This window comes from Sceloporus undulatus, chromosome 5, assembly GCF_019175285.1.
Source record: "Sceloporus undulatus isolate JIND9_A2432 ecotype Alabama chromosome 5, SceUnd_v1.1, whole genome shotgun sequence".
In the NCBI taxonomy this organism is placed as follows: domain Eukaryota; kingdom Metazoa; phylum Chordata; class Lepidosauria; order Squamata; family Phrynosomatidae; genus Sceloporus; species Sceloporus undulatus.
In genome coordinates, this window is record NC_056526.1 from 4,848,142 (window position 1) to 4,865,450 (window position 17,309).

General features: G+C 42.0%; 1 protein-coding gene across 1 annotated transcript in view; it reads right to left on the reverse strand.

The window, feature by feature from the left end:
* LOC121930871 (collagen alpha-1(VII) chain-like) overlaps window positions 1-17,309 on the reverse strand; it is a 178,021-nt gene that overhangs the window by 66,369 nt on the left and 94,343 nt on the right. The window contains exons 57-65 of the mRNA XM_042467818.1: window positions 17,035-17,166; window positions 9,061-9,141; window positions 8,914-8,976; window positions 6,045-6,080; window positions 4,345-4,398; window positions 3,558-3,602; window positions 2,289-2,324; window positions 1,720-1,755; window positions 796-854 (exon numbers count right to left, since the gene is read on the reverse strand). Of these exons, the coding sequence (XP_042323752.1) occupies window positions 796-854; window positions 1,720-1,755; window positions 2,289-2,324; window positions 3,558-3,602; window positions 4,345-4,398; window positions 6,045-6,080; window positions 8,914-8,976; window positions 9,061-9,141; window positions 17,035-17,166 (542 nt within the window). The remainder of the gene's footprint in view (window positions 1-795; window positions 855-1,719; window positions 1,756-2,288; window positions 2,325-3,557; window positions 3,603-4,344; window positions 4,399-6,044; window positions 6,081-8,913; window positions 8,977-9,060; window positions 9,142-17,034; window positions 17,167-17,309) is intronic.

A 17,309-nucleotide genomic window follows, 5' to 3' on the forward strand; every position in this document is an offset into this window, starting at 1 on the left:
TTTTTCGTAACCCGAAATTTCGTAAGGCGGCGCATTCGTATCCCGGGGTACCACTGTATTTAATCAATCCCAGGTGTATTTCTTCTTCTTCATCAAAAATACAGTGGGCCCTCCCTATTCATGATTCTTTATCTACGGATTCACCTATCCACGGCTTGAAAATTTCCCAAAAAATATATAATTCCAAAAAGCAAACCTTGATTTTGCTATTTTTTTAAAATAAAGGACACCATTTCACTATGCCTAATGGGTCTTGAACATCAGGGTTTGGTATCCATGGGGGGCCCTGGAACCAACCCCAGCAAATCCAAGGCTCACTATATGGGAAAGCAAAAATATATTGAACAAATATGGAAGGAGTCCTCTTTTCATTGCTGCAAGGAGTAATGCCACCAGGTTAGTTTATGATATCACAGTTTATGAGAGTAGGAACAATTACTACAAAAAAAGAATAGTTTGTCAAATCCTGCTCCTCATTCATTCTTCTGTTTTGGAGCTAGTCGTCAAGTCCTTCATGAAGTTGGTTGCATAAAGAGTTAAATCTGACTCATGGGTGCATCCACACTGCCGAAATAAACCGTTTGACATCACTTTAACTGTCAAGGCTCCATCCTGGGATTTGTAGTTTGGTGAAATATTCATCCTGGTCTGTCAGAGGCTCTGATGCCTCACCTAACTACATACCCCCAGATTCTGTAGGATAGAATTATGGCAATTAAGTGGTGTCAAACTGCTTTATTTCTGCAGTGTGGATACACCTATACATGGCCTTATGCCCAGGAGATCCAGTCTCACCTTTTGCCCTGGAGATCCAGCTTGGCCCACTGGCCCACGGAAGCCATCCCCGGCTCTCCCTTTAAAAAGAGATAATAAGAAAAACAAAGTGGATCCCTCTTCCATTAATCTCTCTCTCTCTCTTCCACACCCCTAGAGAGGTTCACAACACAATTTTCATAGGGTTTCTCCGGCAAGGATGCTCAGAGTGGTTTTGCCAGTTCCTTCCTCTGAAATATAGCCAACGGCACCCGGGATTCATTGTGTGGTCTCCTATCCAATTACTAACCATCTAAGTTGATTGGAAAAATCAGTTATGACTTTTGTCCTCTTACAAAATTGTCTGCCTCATCATTGCATTTGTCATGTCCCTAACTATAGGTCAGCATTTTGATGGATCTGTGTTTTTTTAAATGCCTCCTGCACTTCACAAATATCTCTTCTGCCGCCTGCTGCTGTTATCTTCCCATTTACAGTTACTGCCGAATATTGTTTCTGAGAGAAGCCAAGAACACCATCTTTGGTGGAAAACAACAACAACAAAATAAAATAAAATGTACACCTGAGTTGAAATGACTTTTTGAGCATTTGCAATTTGTGAAGGGCGATCACAAAGCAAGAAGGCAAAGCTTGCATAATTTTGCCCCTATGCACTCTCTCATCCCCTATCTGTTTGTCATGACCATGGTTTCTCTCTACCTATATATCTTGCCTTGAATGTGCTCTGTGATTTGTCACAAATTTGGATCTGGAAGGTATGTGACTTAATTTCACGCTATCCCAGGATTTGGAACAACAGATTAGGACAAAGTCTCCTTTAATTTGGCTTTTGATAACCCTCAATGGGGCATCTTCAGTTTGATTTCATATAACTCTGCAAACGGGAAACAGGGCACTGCAGATTTTCTCTCTTTGCTTTGACCCCAGCCAAAGCCATTACTGTACCTTTTGACCAACATCACCTTCATCGCCTTTGTTGCCCTGAAAAAATTAAGAAAGCAAAAGATAAGGTTCCAGTCTTCTTGATTCCAGCACTGGAATAAAACATAAACCACTTTAGTTTTTTTTTTTGGTGGGTTTTTCAGGCTATGTGGCCATGTTCTAGAAGAGTTATTCCTAACGTTTCGCCAGCATCTGGGCTGGCATCTTCAGAGAATGCTGATATGGAAGGAGTTGGATTGGTATATATAATATATATATATATATTATTATATATAGTGTATGACCCTGGTTGGGAGGAGTGATTTCCATGTTAATCTGTGTATTGTTCTGTCCACAGATAACATGGAAATCATTCCTCCCTTGCTATGGAAGTGTAGTTGTTTGTGACACCAGAGCTCTCCAAGATGTCTCACAAAACTACAAATCCCAGAATTCCATAGCAATGAGCCATGGCATTTAAGTGGTGTCAAATGGATTATTTCTGCAGTGTGGTACAGCCTTAGTTTTAGCTTTGAGACAGAACTTCCATTGTTGTTGTGACTTGCCATGTGGTCGTCTTTTTTGGTTGGCACCTTCTCGCCAGGTTCTCCTGCTTCTCCAGGTTGCCCCTGAAAGAAGAGAAAGAAGGAAAGAAAGAAGAAAGAAAGAAAGAGAAGAAAAATGCCCTCAGACTGTACACATATATGCTTTTCACCAAGCTTCACAGAGGTGTGCCTGTACAATCCAATTCAATTCCATCTCAGACCACAAATGTGGAAATCATAGCCCAATTTTTTAGCTGCCTTCCTCCTATTATCCAGATCAGATTAAATTGGCCAGTTCCATCCCTTCTTTGTTTTAAGATTTCTCATTTGTTGAATATAATAATAATAATAATAATAATAATAATTATTATTATTATATTATTATATTTTTGTGTTTCCCCGACTTTCCCAATTGGATCAAAGCGGGGTTACAAACTAATAAAATCACAGTACATATAATTAAAATTCTCTAACCAATTATGAAGATTAAATCCAACATATTAACTAATGGTTAGAACGTAATCTTCTCAGGGCATGTCTCTGGCCTTTTCAAATACATTAATTTGCAAGTGGTTGTGAAACACAAATACACACCAACAATCATGGGCAAATGATGGCTTCCATGTCACTGGGGCGGTGAATCCACTCTGGGTTTTTGCCTAAAGGTCTTACCCAAGATGTTTGTCCCATCCTCAGAACAGGTTCAAGACCTTGGTTAACTCCTCTAAAGTAAAAATTAAGACAAAAAGCAGATTCATAGCCCCACTGCTACAGAAGCCAACAGTTGCCATTGTGTATAATGCACATTTGCAGTCCAGAAATGTATTTTCTTCTGGATCCTGGTCCCAAATATTTTCACTCTTATATATTTATGAAATATTTATATTCCATCTTCTATGCAACGGTTTCAGGACAGCATATAATAAAACACAATTGATTTAAAACAATACACACAATTAAAAATATTTTGGAAAGCTAAGAACATATTAAACATGTTAAGAAGTTGAAAGAAGACTAGTTAAAACAAGTTAAACTATTTCGGACTAATTTAAAACCACACACATATTTGGATCTCTGTAAAACCAGTTCATACATGTGTTTGCTAAGGGCCCTTAGTCACCGCATGCTCTAGGTCAATGCTGGCGCATGAACCATCAGCCACTCATCTGTGGCCATGTTTCCAGGACACTGGGCAAAAATGTTAATAATATGGCTGAAATGTGATACTGGTCCCTGACATATTGAGGGGAAAATTGCCAGTCTATTCAATCAGCTTGAGAAGCACATGTGCAATTTGCATGCGTAGCTGAAAGGTACCTTTTCTCCTTTGCTGCCTGGGCTTCCAGGCGAACCTTTTTCTCCCTGCAAAGACAAAGATCCCATGTCAAGGGAAGACGGTCATTTCCCACTAAGTAGAATTCTATACTGACTAAAATTCCATACTAACATTTTTTGGGGGGGGGAATGGGAACATCAGCAGTAGTAATATTGCTATTTTCTATCTCAGTGGGGGATACCACTGTTCTCCACCTCCCTGGTCTGGATCTGTCCATGTAAACATAAAGCACATACCCATTGATGACAATGAGGGGAAGGACCCACCACCATCAGGGGGGATTAAGGGCAATATGAAATCCCTACATGGCTCAACTTGTGATTCATCAATATTCAGACTGGGGACCAGAATCAAGATGGATTCAATTTCACACCCTACTTTCTATGGCATTGAGGATGCTGGGATGGAAGCTGGAATATGCTTGGTTTATATACAGCTTCCATCCCAGTATCCTCAATGCCATGGAAGGTAGGATGCGAAGTTGAATCCATCTTGATTCTGGTCCCCATCCTAACACCAGAAGGGACTTTGGAGACTTATATTCCAATTGTTGTTGTTATGTGCCTTCGAATGGACGCTGACTTACATCAACCTTTTCCTAGGGCTGATTAACTGGCCCGATTTCTTCAGAGCAGATATGGCATTGCCTTCCCCTGAGGGCGAGAAAATGTGACTTGCCCAAAGTCACCCAGTGGATTTCCACGATTGAGCAGGGATTTGAGACATGCCAATGACATGCTTTCGCATTCATGGAGAAAATGTACACACCTTTTGACCTTTATTGGGTCCAAATTCTCCAGCCACTGTTTCTGATTCTTGCTTCTAAAGAGAAAACACATTACTTGTCTCAATGTCTCCTTTAACATTTCCTCCTTTTCTATCTCATCATTAATAGTGCATATTTAAATCTGAGACATTAGAAAGATTTTAAAGCAACAGAAAACAATCAGAACCAAAGCAAGGACACCCTCCAGGTGAAGACTGAACCTGTACTGCAGAATTAATGCAGTTTGACATTGCTTTAACTACCAAAGCTCAATGCTATGAGATTCTGGAATTGGTAGTTTTGTGACATATGTAGCCTTCTCTGTCAGAGTCCTCCAGTGCCACAACAAACTACAAATCCCAGGATTCCCTACGATGGAGCCATGCCAGTTAAAGTGGTGTCAAACTGCATTAATTCTGCAGTGTGGCAGCAGCCTCAGTTGTGAGGCCAACAGAAATAGGATTAACCATTTACTTAATTTCAGATAGAAAGTGTGTGTGAACTAGTAGGGAAGTTCAATGGTAAACCAGAGACTTGTTGTCACTTCAGAACAATCCCAGATCTGTTTGCTTGTCTTAAAAGGGTTTGGTTGACTCAAGTAGCTCTAGACTAAGATCATTTGTATTTCTTTTTACCTGCCAAGCTTCACTGGGCCATGGGAAGCCCTGAGCATGTGCTGGATACATGCATCATCTTGACAATCAAATAAAATTAAAGCAATGTCTAGGAAACAAAGTTAATGGCAAAGAGAAGTGTATCCACACTGCAGAATCAAAGCTGGGATTTGTAGTTTGGTGAGACACTGGAGCTCACTGACAGACCAGGCTGAATACCTCACCACAGTACATAATCCAGGATTCCATAGGACAGAATTATGATAGTTAAAGTGATGTCAAACTGCTGTATTTCTTCAGTGCGGTAAAGCTGGAAATATGGAAGGAGGAGGGTTGCCAAGTCATAACTCTCCTAGGTGCTAAGATTTTGAGGGCCAAAATATGAAACATAAGGGTGGCCCTCACAGGAGGTGGGTGGGTGCTGGTAATGTTACAAAGGGCAGCCACTCATGAAGTCATTAAGCATCAACCAGATGCCCAAGAAATACCATTTAAACAAACAACACCAAAACTAAGAGCCTTGTCGCATGACAAAATAAAGCCAAGCTGCTCCGAGACAGAAGTGGCTGTCTCCTTGCCCCTCTGCATGACGTTGAAGCACTTCTGTTCTCTTCCCAAGGGAGACGGTCGTAAAAGCTTGCCTTTTGTTGTGCTGGAAAAATCCATTGGGCAAAAAGCATGCTTTTACGACCTTCACTCTAAAAGAGAATGGAAGTGCTATAACTTCATGCAGAGAGGTAAGGAGAAAGCCACTTCTCTTTCACTGTGTCTCAGCTTTCATCATGCTGTAAAACTGGAAGTAATGATAGACACACGCATACACTTTTCAAGCTAGTGCCCATGCTCTGAGATTCTTCATGTTCATCCTGAGGAACAGAGAACCAAATGTGAAGAGAGCACTTCTGCAGTATCGGAAACACTTACGGCTCATCTAAAAATTGCAAACATTTCAGCAGTGTGCAGAACCAAGTCTCTTGGTAAGTGCTGCTACCACTAAATCCCAACTGGAATCTAAAATTCCTTAATGGTATAAATACTATATGATATAAAGATTATGGAAATATAACAACCCCAAGATTAAGATTTACCTTGATTCTCCTTGTTCTGTGAGGCCCAGGATAAGCCTTGAAAATTAAACAAAACTAAATTAAACAAATCAGAAATAAAAATGGGAAAATGCATGTTCAGGAGGAGTGAACAAGGAATTAAATTGTATGACTGGCAGAGAAATCCAGTTGAGGGTCTTTATATATGGACTTTAGGGGGAAGCACATTTCAATATTTGAGTATTCTGGGTGCTTTCACAAAACAGCTTGTGCAGAATATCGGTTTCGAAGAAGGCAAACCCATAAGGCCAAAATAATGGTAATTTACCCAACTAATCTAAACACAAAACAGAGGAGCTGTCTTTCACCAAAACAAACAAACAAACAAACAAACAAACAATCCTTGAAATCCCAGTGCTTTCTGCCCCCGCAAACCCCCCCCCCCACATCAAACTGATGGGATTCAGGGTTCATCTTCACTGAAGAAATAATGCAGATTGACACCACCTTACTACCATGGCTCCATCCTACAGAATCCTGGGATTTGTAGTTTTGTGAGGCATTCTTTGGCAGAGAAGGCTAAAGACCTTGTAAAACTACAACTCTCACGAGTCCATAGGACAGAGCTACAGCATGTAAAGTGGTGTCAAACTGCATTATATCTACAGTGTAGACAAATCTTTAGGGAAAAGTAATTGTGACTGAGACAGTGATTACCAATTCATTTCTACACACAATGTTATTGTGCTTTGCTATATAGCCAACATGACTACCCCTGATAGGTTTCCTGGAGATTCCTAGTAGTCCTAAGAAGGCTTCTATCTAAGTAATAACTAGATCTATTTCAGCTTAGAATAAAAAAGATGAGACAAGAGCCACTGGAGATTATCACATGGCAAAAGGCTTTCAGACTGCAGCACTATTGTCCCATCATTAATGTGGCATTGCATTAACGCAAACTTCTATTAATGCAAAATGTTGGGCAATGCCGCTTCAATGATGGGATCTATGTGATGCCATCTGAAAGTCTTTCATGTGATCGTGGTCAATTTCACTTTCTGAATGGGATAATGTCTGGATAAGTGCAACATCATACGAAAATCTTGTCCTGACCATGTTATGAGAATGGAAAGAGGACAGGACAAGGACATTTTGTCTCCCATCTGATAAGCTCCACCGTGTTTAGGCCAGTATGCTGGTCCTCTCTTTCCCTGTCTGATATCTGCAATTCTATCTCTTTCTTCTTGCCTTCTCACTCAGTTGGTTACCAGGATAAATCGTTCTTGCCAGAGATCTAAACTGATAGCATGCAGAGAGCTTTTAAAACTAGGACAAAAGTGCATGCTGCTTTAGGGCTTCAGGCTGCCCACCCCTGAAACAAATAAATTTAAGCAAGCAGGTTGCACCCACACACCCAAATGTTTGCATCTTGTTGCGTGACCATTTTGCCACTCATTATTTCAGATGCAGTGCCGGTATGTTTCCTTACTTCTTTTGAATACGGGAGAAGATAATTTATTCCTGATGTCTTCAAGCTCAGCAGTTATTTATTACAGAAACCTGTCCTGGACTTTTCAAAGGAACATAAACAACTTATCTCCACTATCACCTCCTACTTACTGCCATACTGGCCCAGGATTGTCCAAGAGAAGAACATAAATCTCTGACTGTTTTGTTCTCTCTTGTGAGGATAAATCATTCCCCCTACTCCCAGTTTTCTCCTTGATGAAGGAGAAAATGGAGACTTCTCCACAGTTTCCCCCTAGTATTCAAATCCAACAAAGCGTTGCAGGAAATTATTCTATATCGAAATGCAGTGGGCCCTTGGTATCTACTGGGGTTTGATTCCAAGACTCCCCACCCATGGATGCAAAAATCTATGGATGCTCAAGTTCCATTATATACAATGGCATGGTAAGTTGGTGTTCCTTATATAAAATGGGAATATCAAAGTTTGCTATTTGGAATTTATATATTTTAAAATATTTTCAAACCATGGATGCATGAATTTGTGGATATGGAGGACCAACTGTATATGTGTTTTCAGGCACACAAAAAATGGATTTTGTGCAAAACCTTCACCCAATTTTTGCTATCCTCCTCCCATTCCCCACATGGTATGACCCCTATATCTGCAGGGGATACATTCCTGGACTTAGCATGGAAATGCAAAACTGTGGATAATAGTGAACCCTACTGAAATGAATGACTTGAAGTTGACCATAGAGTTGTGCTGGAGGACCTAGAGATTCTTAGAGACAATACTTCTCTAGGCATTTCTAGGTCCTCCAATGTGACTCTAAGGTCAACTGCTGCTAGAAGCGTGCTATAGAATTGTCCTGGAGGACCTAGAAAATGCCTAGAGAGAACATATTTTTTTGGACATGGGTAAGTGAAACTACATATACTGGTGCTGTGGATACGCAGTTCATACTGTATATTTTTGCCCCAAAAGTATGGTTTTCAACAACAACAACAACAACAAAACTACCCACAATTTTTGCCCAAAAGTATATTGCTAGAAACAGTGATTTTGGGGGAAGGGAGTCCATCTAGCTCAATATCATTTATGCTGACCAATAGCAACTGACTAGGACTTCAGGCAGTAGTAGCTAGTGGCTTCTGCATCAGTAAAATTTTGAATTCACTCCAGGTTTCAGCCTGATCAAGGAACTGTCCAAGGTGCTAAGTCTTATTCCCAAGACTGGTTCTGCTGCCTAAAGCCTAGAACACAGTCATTGTCCAACTGTCACAGGAGCCACTGATAATGGTTTCAAGTGCAATTCTTTTCCAACATCCCTAGAAATGCCGAGGATTGAACTTGAGACCTTCTCCTTACAAAGCATGCAGTGTTCTTCCATTGAGCCACAGCTTTCCCGCAATCTCTTCACAGCTCATCTGGTTAACTTACCCCATTCCTGGCATGATATCCCATCATCGTGTCTCCAAGTCCAAGAGCACCAGGAGAGCGAACCTGTGAAACCATAGCAAGATATGAAGCCACCTGCTATCCCACCAAGACCTTCTGGGATGGGAGTTATAGAGGGAAGGACTTTACCGTCAGGTTTCGGTTCTCCACCATTCTTCGAACTCGGAGGCTGCTTGTTTCCTTGCCATTAGCAAAGGCACCAGTGCTTTCCTGGTTGAAGGAAGATGCACAGAGTTAAGAGAAATCTTCATTTCTTTGTTAGAAATCTGGTATCTACTATTCTTTGTTATGAGCTGAGCATCTGAGCTTTATGCAATGAGTCAAATTCTACTTTGTAAAGCACTGGTGAGAATCAAGAGGCGCACTGCTCCTGGAAGTTAATGTGGACTCCATTCTCCAACAGTTGTCTACCCCTGAAATGAATAAAGCCATGGCTCTAGGCTTTCAAGCAGGGCTGTTACAAACAGGATCTCTTGGACTTGTCCCCACTTCCATTCTTATTTGCCTTCAAATCAGTTTCGATTTATGGGGACCTGCTCCTAGAGTTTTCTCAGCAAGATTTGGCATGAGCCAACAGTGTGATGCAGCAGCTTTAAAAGCCAAAGAGATTCTAGGCTGCATCAATAGGAGTATGGTGTTCTATGATTTCTTCTTTACAGAAGATTTGCCACTGTATTCCTCTTAGTCTGAGAGACTGTGTGATATGCTCAAGATCACACAGTGGGTTTACATGGCCTGGTGGATATTCAAACCCTGGCCTCCCTGAGTTCTAGTTCAACACTAAGCCAAGCTCGCTCTCAAAATATGTGCCTTCAAGTTGCCTGTCAACCTACAGCAACCCCATAGATTTTATAGGGTTTTCTAAGGCAATCAGTACTCAGATATGGTTAGCCATTGCCTTTCTCTGAATAGAACCTCTGCCACCTGCTCCTTCTTTGCCATCCTTGGTATTCCTTCCAACTAGATGCCTCCATCCAAGTACTAACCAGGCCCGACCCTGCTTAACTTCCAAGGTCAGATGAGACCTGGTGCCTTCACAGTATTTAGACAATTCTCTCATCTAAGGAAGAAGACTGTGGCTGCATCCACACTGCAGAAATAATCCGGTTTGAGACAGCTTTAACTGCCCTGGCTCAGTGCTAGGGAATCCTGGGAACTGTAGTTTGTTGTGGCACCTGAGCTCTCTGACAGGGAATAAGGCTAAATGTCTCCCAAAACTACAGTTCTCAGAATTCCCTAGCATTGAGCCAGGACAGTTAAGGTGGTCTCAAAGTGGATTATTTCTGCACTGTGTTTCGGACATAAGTCTATAAAATGCTATAACCACTTTTGCTCAGTTAGTCTCAAAGGTGCTACAAGATCCCTCTGCATATTGATATTCCAGACTCACACGGCTATGTCTCTAAATTTGCTCAATATATGGTTTCTATATGTCACTGTGAGAGCCAGCATTGCATAGTGGGTTGAGCACTGGACTACGACTCTGGAGATCAGGGTTTGATTCTTCTCTCAAGCAGAAAAACCCATTGGGTTACTTTGAGCAAGTCACACTCTCTCAGTCTCAGAGGATGGCAATGGCAAACTCCTTCTGCAGAAACTTGCCAAGAAAACCTCATGATAGGTTTGTTTTAGGGTTGCCATCACTCAAAATTGATTTGGAGGCATACAACAACAACAACAACAACAACACTATAGACATGATGACACATAACTGCAATAACAGGCTGTTAAAGCCCACACTCCTAGCTATGGGATGGACAGTTACTGTAGGGCAATCCTCAGCAGCATCCTGAAGGAGTGGCAAGTGCTTCATAAGCTCTCAGCCTCTGAACATTAGTCTTGCTTTGCTTTTGTGTGTTCAGCAGCAACGTGATGGAAAATGGCAGCAGGGGGAAGGAATTTGTGTACCTTACAAAACTCTTTGTTGTGTCATCCTCCTTGGTTCCCTGTGTGGCAAGCAATATTGGCAAGCAGCATGCCAAGGCAGCCACAGGGTGTTGTGCACTGAATGAGGAAGTGTCCCTAGATAAAGGACATGATCTGGAAAACACTAGAAGTGTTAAGCCAATAAGGGAGGAAAGAGAGATCGGGGGTGGAAGATGCCTAGCAGAGCTGCAGACTGGAGCCGATGTTAGAAAGTGTGTCATTAACTCATCTTTCATGGATGAAAAACTCCAAAAAGTATAGAATTTGGGAAAGTGACTTTTTGAACTACATTTCCCAGAATCCCTCCTGTAGATTGGGGTTTTGGGGTAGCTGTAGTGCAGAGAAGGTCCAGTATCATTTCAGACTGCTTAGACACAAGAAAAAGGGTTTTATTACCTTGAGCAGTTGCAGCAGCCAAGCAACACACAGCCAGCTCTCAAGACTGGATTTGTTGGCTTGTTTGTTATAAAAAAATCTAAATTGTGAAAATGCAAAACTGAGCTCTTTAAAATATTATAAGGAACAACTGGTTAAAAGGCAATTCAAGACCACTGCAACTGCAGCTGCAGCAGGTGAACATGATGTTACCACACCATGTATACCCCACATTATTTTGGGATACAAATATTTTGTAATATTTTGTTATAATAGCAGTTACAGAGAAGCCAAAAAGCATGAATGGGGAAAGGTCAGATGGCCTTTAAGTGAACTTCTGATGACTGGTCACACAGACTTGAGGGCATGTGGAAAGGACCCCCTACCTGTATGGCTGTGAATATTGCTGCTTCTCACTCCCTGCCATGTGCATTTCCTCTTGAAGGTCACAGGACAAAGGTTTGTGAGCCTAAAGCATTCAGCCAATCTTTCTGATAACCCCACTGTCCTTTCCCACACCTGATCCTATCTCAAACTCCCTGGGGTTGTCCTGATCTTATTCCTGCTTGATTAATTCAATGTCACTATCATCAACGAGAGGTTTGTTTCCAGTTCTGGGTGCCACAATTCAAAAAGGACATTGAGAAACTGGAGCAAGTCCAAAGGAGGGCGACTAAAATGGTGAAGGGTCTGGAAACCATGAAGCCCTATGAGGAAAGACTCAGGGAGCTGGGGATGTTTAGCCTGGAGAAGAGAAAGTTAAGAGGTGATATGATAGCCCTGTTTAAGTATTTGAAGGGATGTCATATTGAGGAGGGAGCAAGCTTGTTTTCTGCTGCTCCAGAGAACAGGACCTGGAACCATGGATGCAAGCTCCAGCAAAAGAGATTCTAGCTCAACATTAGGATGAACTTCCTGACAGTAAGGGCTGTTCAACAGTTGAACACACTCCTTCCTCGGTGAAACTCCTCAGATTGCTAGCCGAACCCAGTCCTGGGTAATGATCGAGTCCAATCCACTCTGCATCCATTTCCTATATTGGAGCCTGACTTCTCAAACTAGTAAGCATTGCCCATAGCAAGTCTTTAATTTACTATCTGCTACAGCGGGCACTGGGGTTAGGGGCACAGGACCCCCGTGAAAGTGGAAAACCCGCAAATAAAAAACACTATGTTTTTAACCTGGGAGAACATTGCTCTAGGAATCTCTAAGTACTCCAGTGCAATTCTATGGGCAACATCTATCAGATGCTGAGCACTGAATCATGCTGGAGGACCTACAAGTGCCCAGAGAAGTGTTTACTCGAGTAACCTCTAAGTCCTCCAGCACAACTCTGTGGTCAATTTCCAACAGAATTGGAAATTGACAATCTTAGAGAAAACATATTAATCAAATCCGCAAATAATCAAATCCACAAAAGTCAAAGCCAGAAATGTGGAGAGCTGACTGTATTGTCTTTTATATCTTAGTCCTTGTATAGGTGTGTATTTGTGTGTGTAAGTGCTTTGGGTGACACCCCTCTTATTGTTCAAATAAAACTGAGTTATACTGAGTACTCTGGAGTACTTGTTTTTTGAACTAGTAAACGTAGGCTGAAAAATGCTGGTTCATGTTGGTTACCCTGGCCCTCTCGCTACTCATATTGGGCTAAATTAATTTCCTCATTGAACTCAATTTTTAGGTGCCCTCTTGGGACCCCCTGCAATTTAGGCAACAATGAAGAAAATATTTACAAATTTAAAAGAGAGCAACAAGACGGAAGCTTATAACTAAAGAGGCCATAGCATGGACAAGCTAGTGTATTGACAGAACACCACAGCTGACAGGTGCAGTTGAGCTTTAGGTAAGGGTGACAAGTGTGTGACCTGCAGGTTCTGTGAAGGTGGCATCCTTGGGAATCCCATCGATAGTCCCAAAGACAGGGCACTCATTAAAAAAAAACTATATACATGCAGTTGATGAAAAATGTTTCAGTGCACAACTATCCCTAAACAGTAGGAACCCTCCCGCCAATACTCTGAAAGCAACTGGGAGTGAAATCATTTGCAATGAGCCAAAATGGTAGCTGCGGTGCTCCTCTAGGGCCCCAGCGAAGGCCAAAATGGTGTGGCATGCCCCTCTGAATCCTGGAGCTTGCCCAGTACTACCGAGCATGGTGGCAGGGCATGACAACAAACCACGAATGAAGAAAAGCAGCAGAATGACACCATGGCATGTGGTGGTTTGGCACACAAATTGACCAATGCCCTTTTCAAAATATATGGCCAGTGCAGTCCAACACTCAAACAACTATGTGCATCCAGCTTATGCCTCAGACAATGGCCAGAATTCTGTTCAGGGCATATGCATGCCTAAGTCACATTATGCACAAAAAGTCTTCATTGTGCAACAAATCTCTTCACTGCAAAGGAGGACAAGGCACCAGAAAGTGGAGGACATTAAAAAATGTAGGACATTACAAAACACCCCCCCCCCCCACACACACACACACTTCATATTAATGTAAATTCGGGCTTCTTAGTCATGCCCCAAAGGGAGGACATTGTGGAATTTCTCCTGAACAGATGGCTGAAATGTAGGACATGTCTTGGAAAACAAGGACCTCTGGTCCCCCTGGCAACAGATATAGTCTGCTAATAGTGGCAGAAGCAGAGCTGCACAGACAGCATGTTCATCTACGCCTTGTCTTTGCAAGACGTACATTGTACACTGCTTGTTGTGGTTGTGCATCCTATACTTTGCGTTGTGGTTGAGCATACCACACAATGTGCAAGTTGTACAATGTTCACTACCTGTTGTGGTTGTGCACCCTATAGATCGCATTGTGGTTGTACATCCCACACTTTGCATCGTAATTATGCATCTGATAACTTGCATTGTGGCTGAGCATCTCATACATTGCCAAGAAAACTCCACGATAGGTCAGTATAAGCCAGAAATGATTTGAAAGCACACAACAACAACAACAAGTGAAACATGTGCATGATCTCCCCAAGCCATGGCTCCTTTGCTTGCTATGGACTCATTCAACTCACAAAGTCATTCCACAGAAATTGGTCTATCACAAGGGATTACTTAGGCTATTTCTTGCTCTTTGTTTATTACCCTCATTATTATGGCTGGTTATGGAAGTCCTTGCTAAACTGTTTTATAGCCCCATGGTTTAATTTAAAAAGGCTCTCAATTAAAGAATGCTATTGGCTCTAATTTCCCTATATAAACATCACTCAGTAGGGGCTGTGCGGATTATTGAAAACACCTCCAGACTTCGAAAGAGAGAAGAAGTTGATGGGAGGATGGGAATTTGGGGGCTTTACGATAGGTTTGGATTGATTATTTTTATCTATAATTAATGGGAGATTTAAAACTGTTGATGGTAGGAGAGGGGATTATGAGAGAGAAAGGCACAATGGATGTGCGCTCTGCTTTCTGGCTGCTTGAGCAAAGCTGGCACATTTATGAAGCCACTGGTGGCATTTAAGAAGAACAGGGAGGAAACTGAAAGTTTGACCCAATATACACTGCAGAAATCATCCAGTTTGAGAGCGCTTTAACTGCCCTGGCTTAGTGCTAGGGAGTCCTGGGAATTGTAGTTTCTTGTGGCAACAGAGCTTTCTGAAAGAGAAGGCGAAATGTCTCACAAAATTACTGCTCCCAGAATTCCCTAGAGCAGTTAAGCCAGGGCAGTTAAAATGGTCTCAAACTGGCTTATTTCTGCAGTGTGTTTTGGACCTTTGCTAAAGATGCTAGAGGCTCCAGTGTCACTATAGGTGGTAAATCTGCTTTGGGTTTTAGTATACAGCTGCTGCTATGTTGCAGAATTAATGCAGTTTGACACCACTTGAGCCATGGCTCAATGGTATGGAATCCTGGGATTTGTAGTTTGTGGTGGAACTGGAGCTCTCTGACAGAGAAGGCAAAAGATATGTGTGTGTGTGTGTGTGTGTGTGTGTGTGTGTATTTGGTGCAAGACAGCTCTATTTTGTGTTTAGATTATTTGGGTCGTTAAAGTGCATTATTTCTAAAGGGTAGATGCACAACTTGGAACCACAACTCCCAGCATACCCCAGCCAGCATTAGTTAGGGTCTCTGGGATCTGCAACCCAGAAAATAACTTTTCCAAGCTCTGGGTTATTGAATAATGCTGGCCAAATATACAAATATAACTCCTTACATTCCCACTTTATTCAATGATGTGCCCGCCTAACTCGGAGTTGTGTCTGTTGGCTACCCTCTAGTGGATGCCGTGTTAATAGGCGACTTTGATTTTATTCAAGTAAAATGGGAGGAAATCATGTGGTCCTCCAATGCTTCTAGGACTGCATGGCCTGGCAGTCCTAGCCAGCATACTCCATGGCAAAAATGCTGGGAGCTGTAGTCCAAAAACATCTGGAAGCCTATATGATTTCCAGTCCTGAAATCAAGTATACCTGGCTGGGAATTTGTTGGCTGCTGTTGTTGTGTGCCTTCAAGTCGTTTCTGACTTATGGTGACCCTACAGTAAAACTACCATGGAGTTTTCTTGGCAGAGATGTACAACCACAATGTAAGGAACAAGTTGCATAATTGCAATGCAAAGTATAGGGTGCACAACCACAACAAGTAGTGCACAATGTGACCTGCTTTATTCTTGTTGTTGTTGTGTGCCTTCAAGTCATTTCTGATTTAAGTGACCCTAAACCTATCATGGGGTTTTATTGGCTCATTTCTTCAGAGTGGGATTGCCATTGTGTCTTCTTGCATGTCAGGAAGTTGGACTGGAGGACCCTTTGGGGTCTCTTCTAACTCTATGATTCTATCAGATAAAAGGAAAAGAGTAGCAGAAGGGGATAAATTTTTAAGACAGTACTGGGATGTCATGGCTGTTGGCTTCCATTTTAGCAGGACAGTTGTTGTTTTTGTGTGCCTTCAAGTCATTTCCGGAAATCCTAAAGTGAACTCATCATTGGGTTTTCTTGGCAAGATTTGTTCAGAGGAGGTTTTAAGGGATTCTCCTTAGAGAATTACACTCACCCCTCCTTTCTTGCGGACTTGAAGATCTGCAGTCTTGAATATTCATGGAGGGGCGACCTCCGTTAGTTTCAATGGGGCGCGCACTCATGGGCACATGCCCATTCAAGCCCTATGGGGCTTGAATATAGGTGAGTCTCCATTTTCATGGTATGTGTGTCTGGAATGGATTCCCTGCAAAAACGGAGGGCCGACTGTACTCCTCTTTAAGGTTTAATCCAGATTTTAAAGGAGCTATCCAAGCTAGATAGAAAAAAATAATGTCATTATCTTGGATTGCTCCTTCCACGTTGTGACCATGCCATTGGTTTGGCTGTTTCCTTTTATTGTGCACACATGATTCCTTTAGCCCAAACAGCAAGGGAGCTATTGAAGGCTCTGCATCCTATCGCCAAAACAGGTTAAGCGCCCCATATAAACTTCACATTTAAACCCAGAATATATATTCAGCATCCCACTGATGTGGAAACCACCAGCCTCCATGGTAGCAGAGATGGTTCCCAACTCTCTCCACATTATGCTTTCTGTGTTTCCACCTTGTTGATTCTTGCTCCTCTTTTCTGAATGTGTAGTGAATTATAATAGAATTACATCTAGTCCCTACTGCAATGTAGATTTGTGCATTTTCAATGGGAAGTCCAATAGCCACTTCATGGTTCCTCAACTAAAAAAAATAAAAATAAAGAGATAGCTTATCCAGAAATCCTGCTTCTCACCATCATTCCAGAATACCTTCTGCAGAAACCCTAACACAAAGGAGAACTTCAGTTGGACTCCTTGGAATCCACCAACCTCTTTAGTTACTTGACTGGCCTCTTTCTCCTTCTTCCGCTCCCCTCGTCTTTTCTTCATAGGCCCCAGAACCTCTTTGGATGCATGTTCTGAAGAACTGTCTTCCACCTCTGGCTCAAGAATAGGGGGCATCTTCAGAGACAGAAGCAAATAAATCATGACAGGAGAACAGAGGTGCTAAGGAACTGGAAGGGGCTGAACCTGCATTGGCTCAATCCCACCATTGTTCACCAATGCCATTTTGTCTTCTGAAAATGTACACAATAGCATTGGTG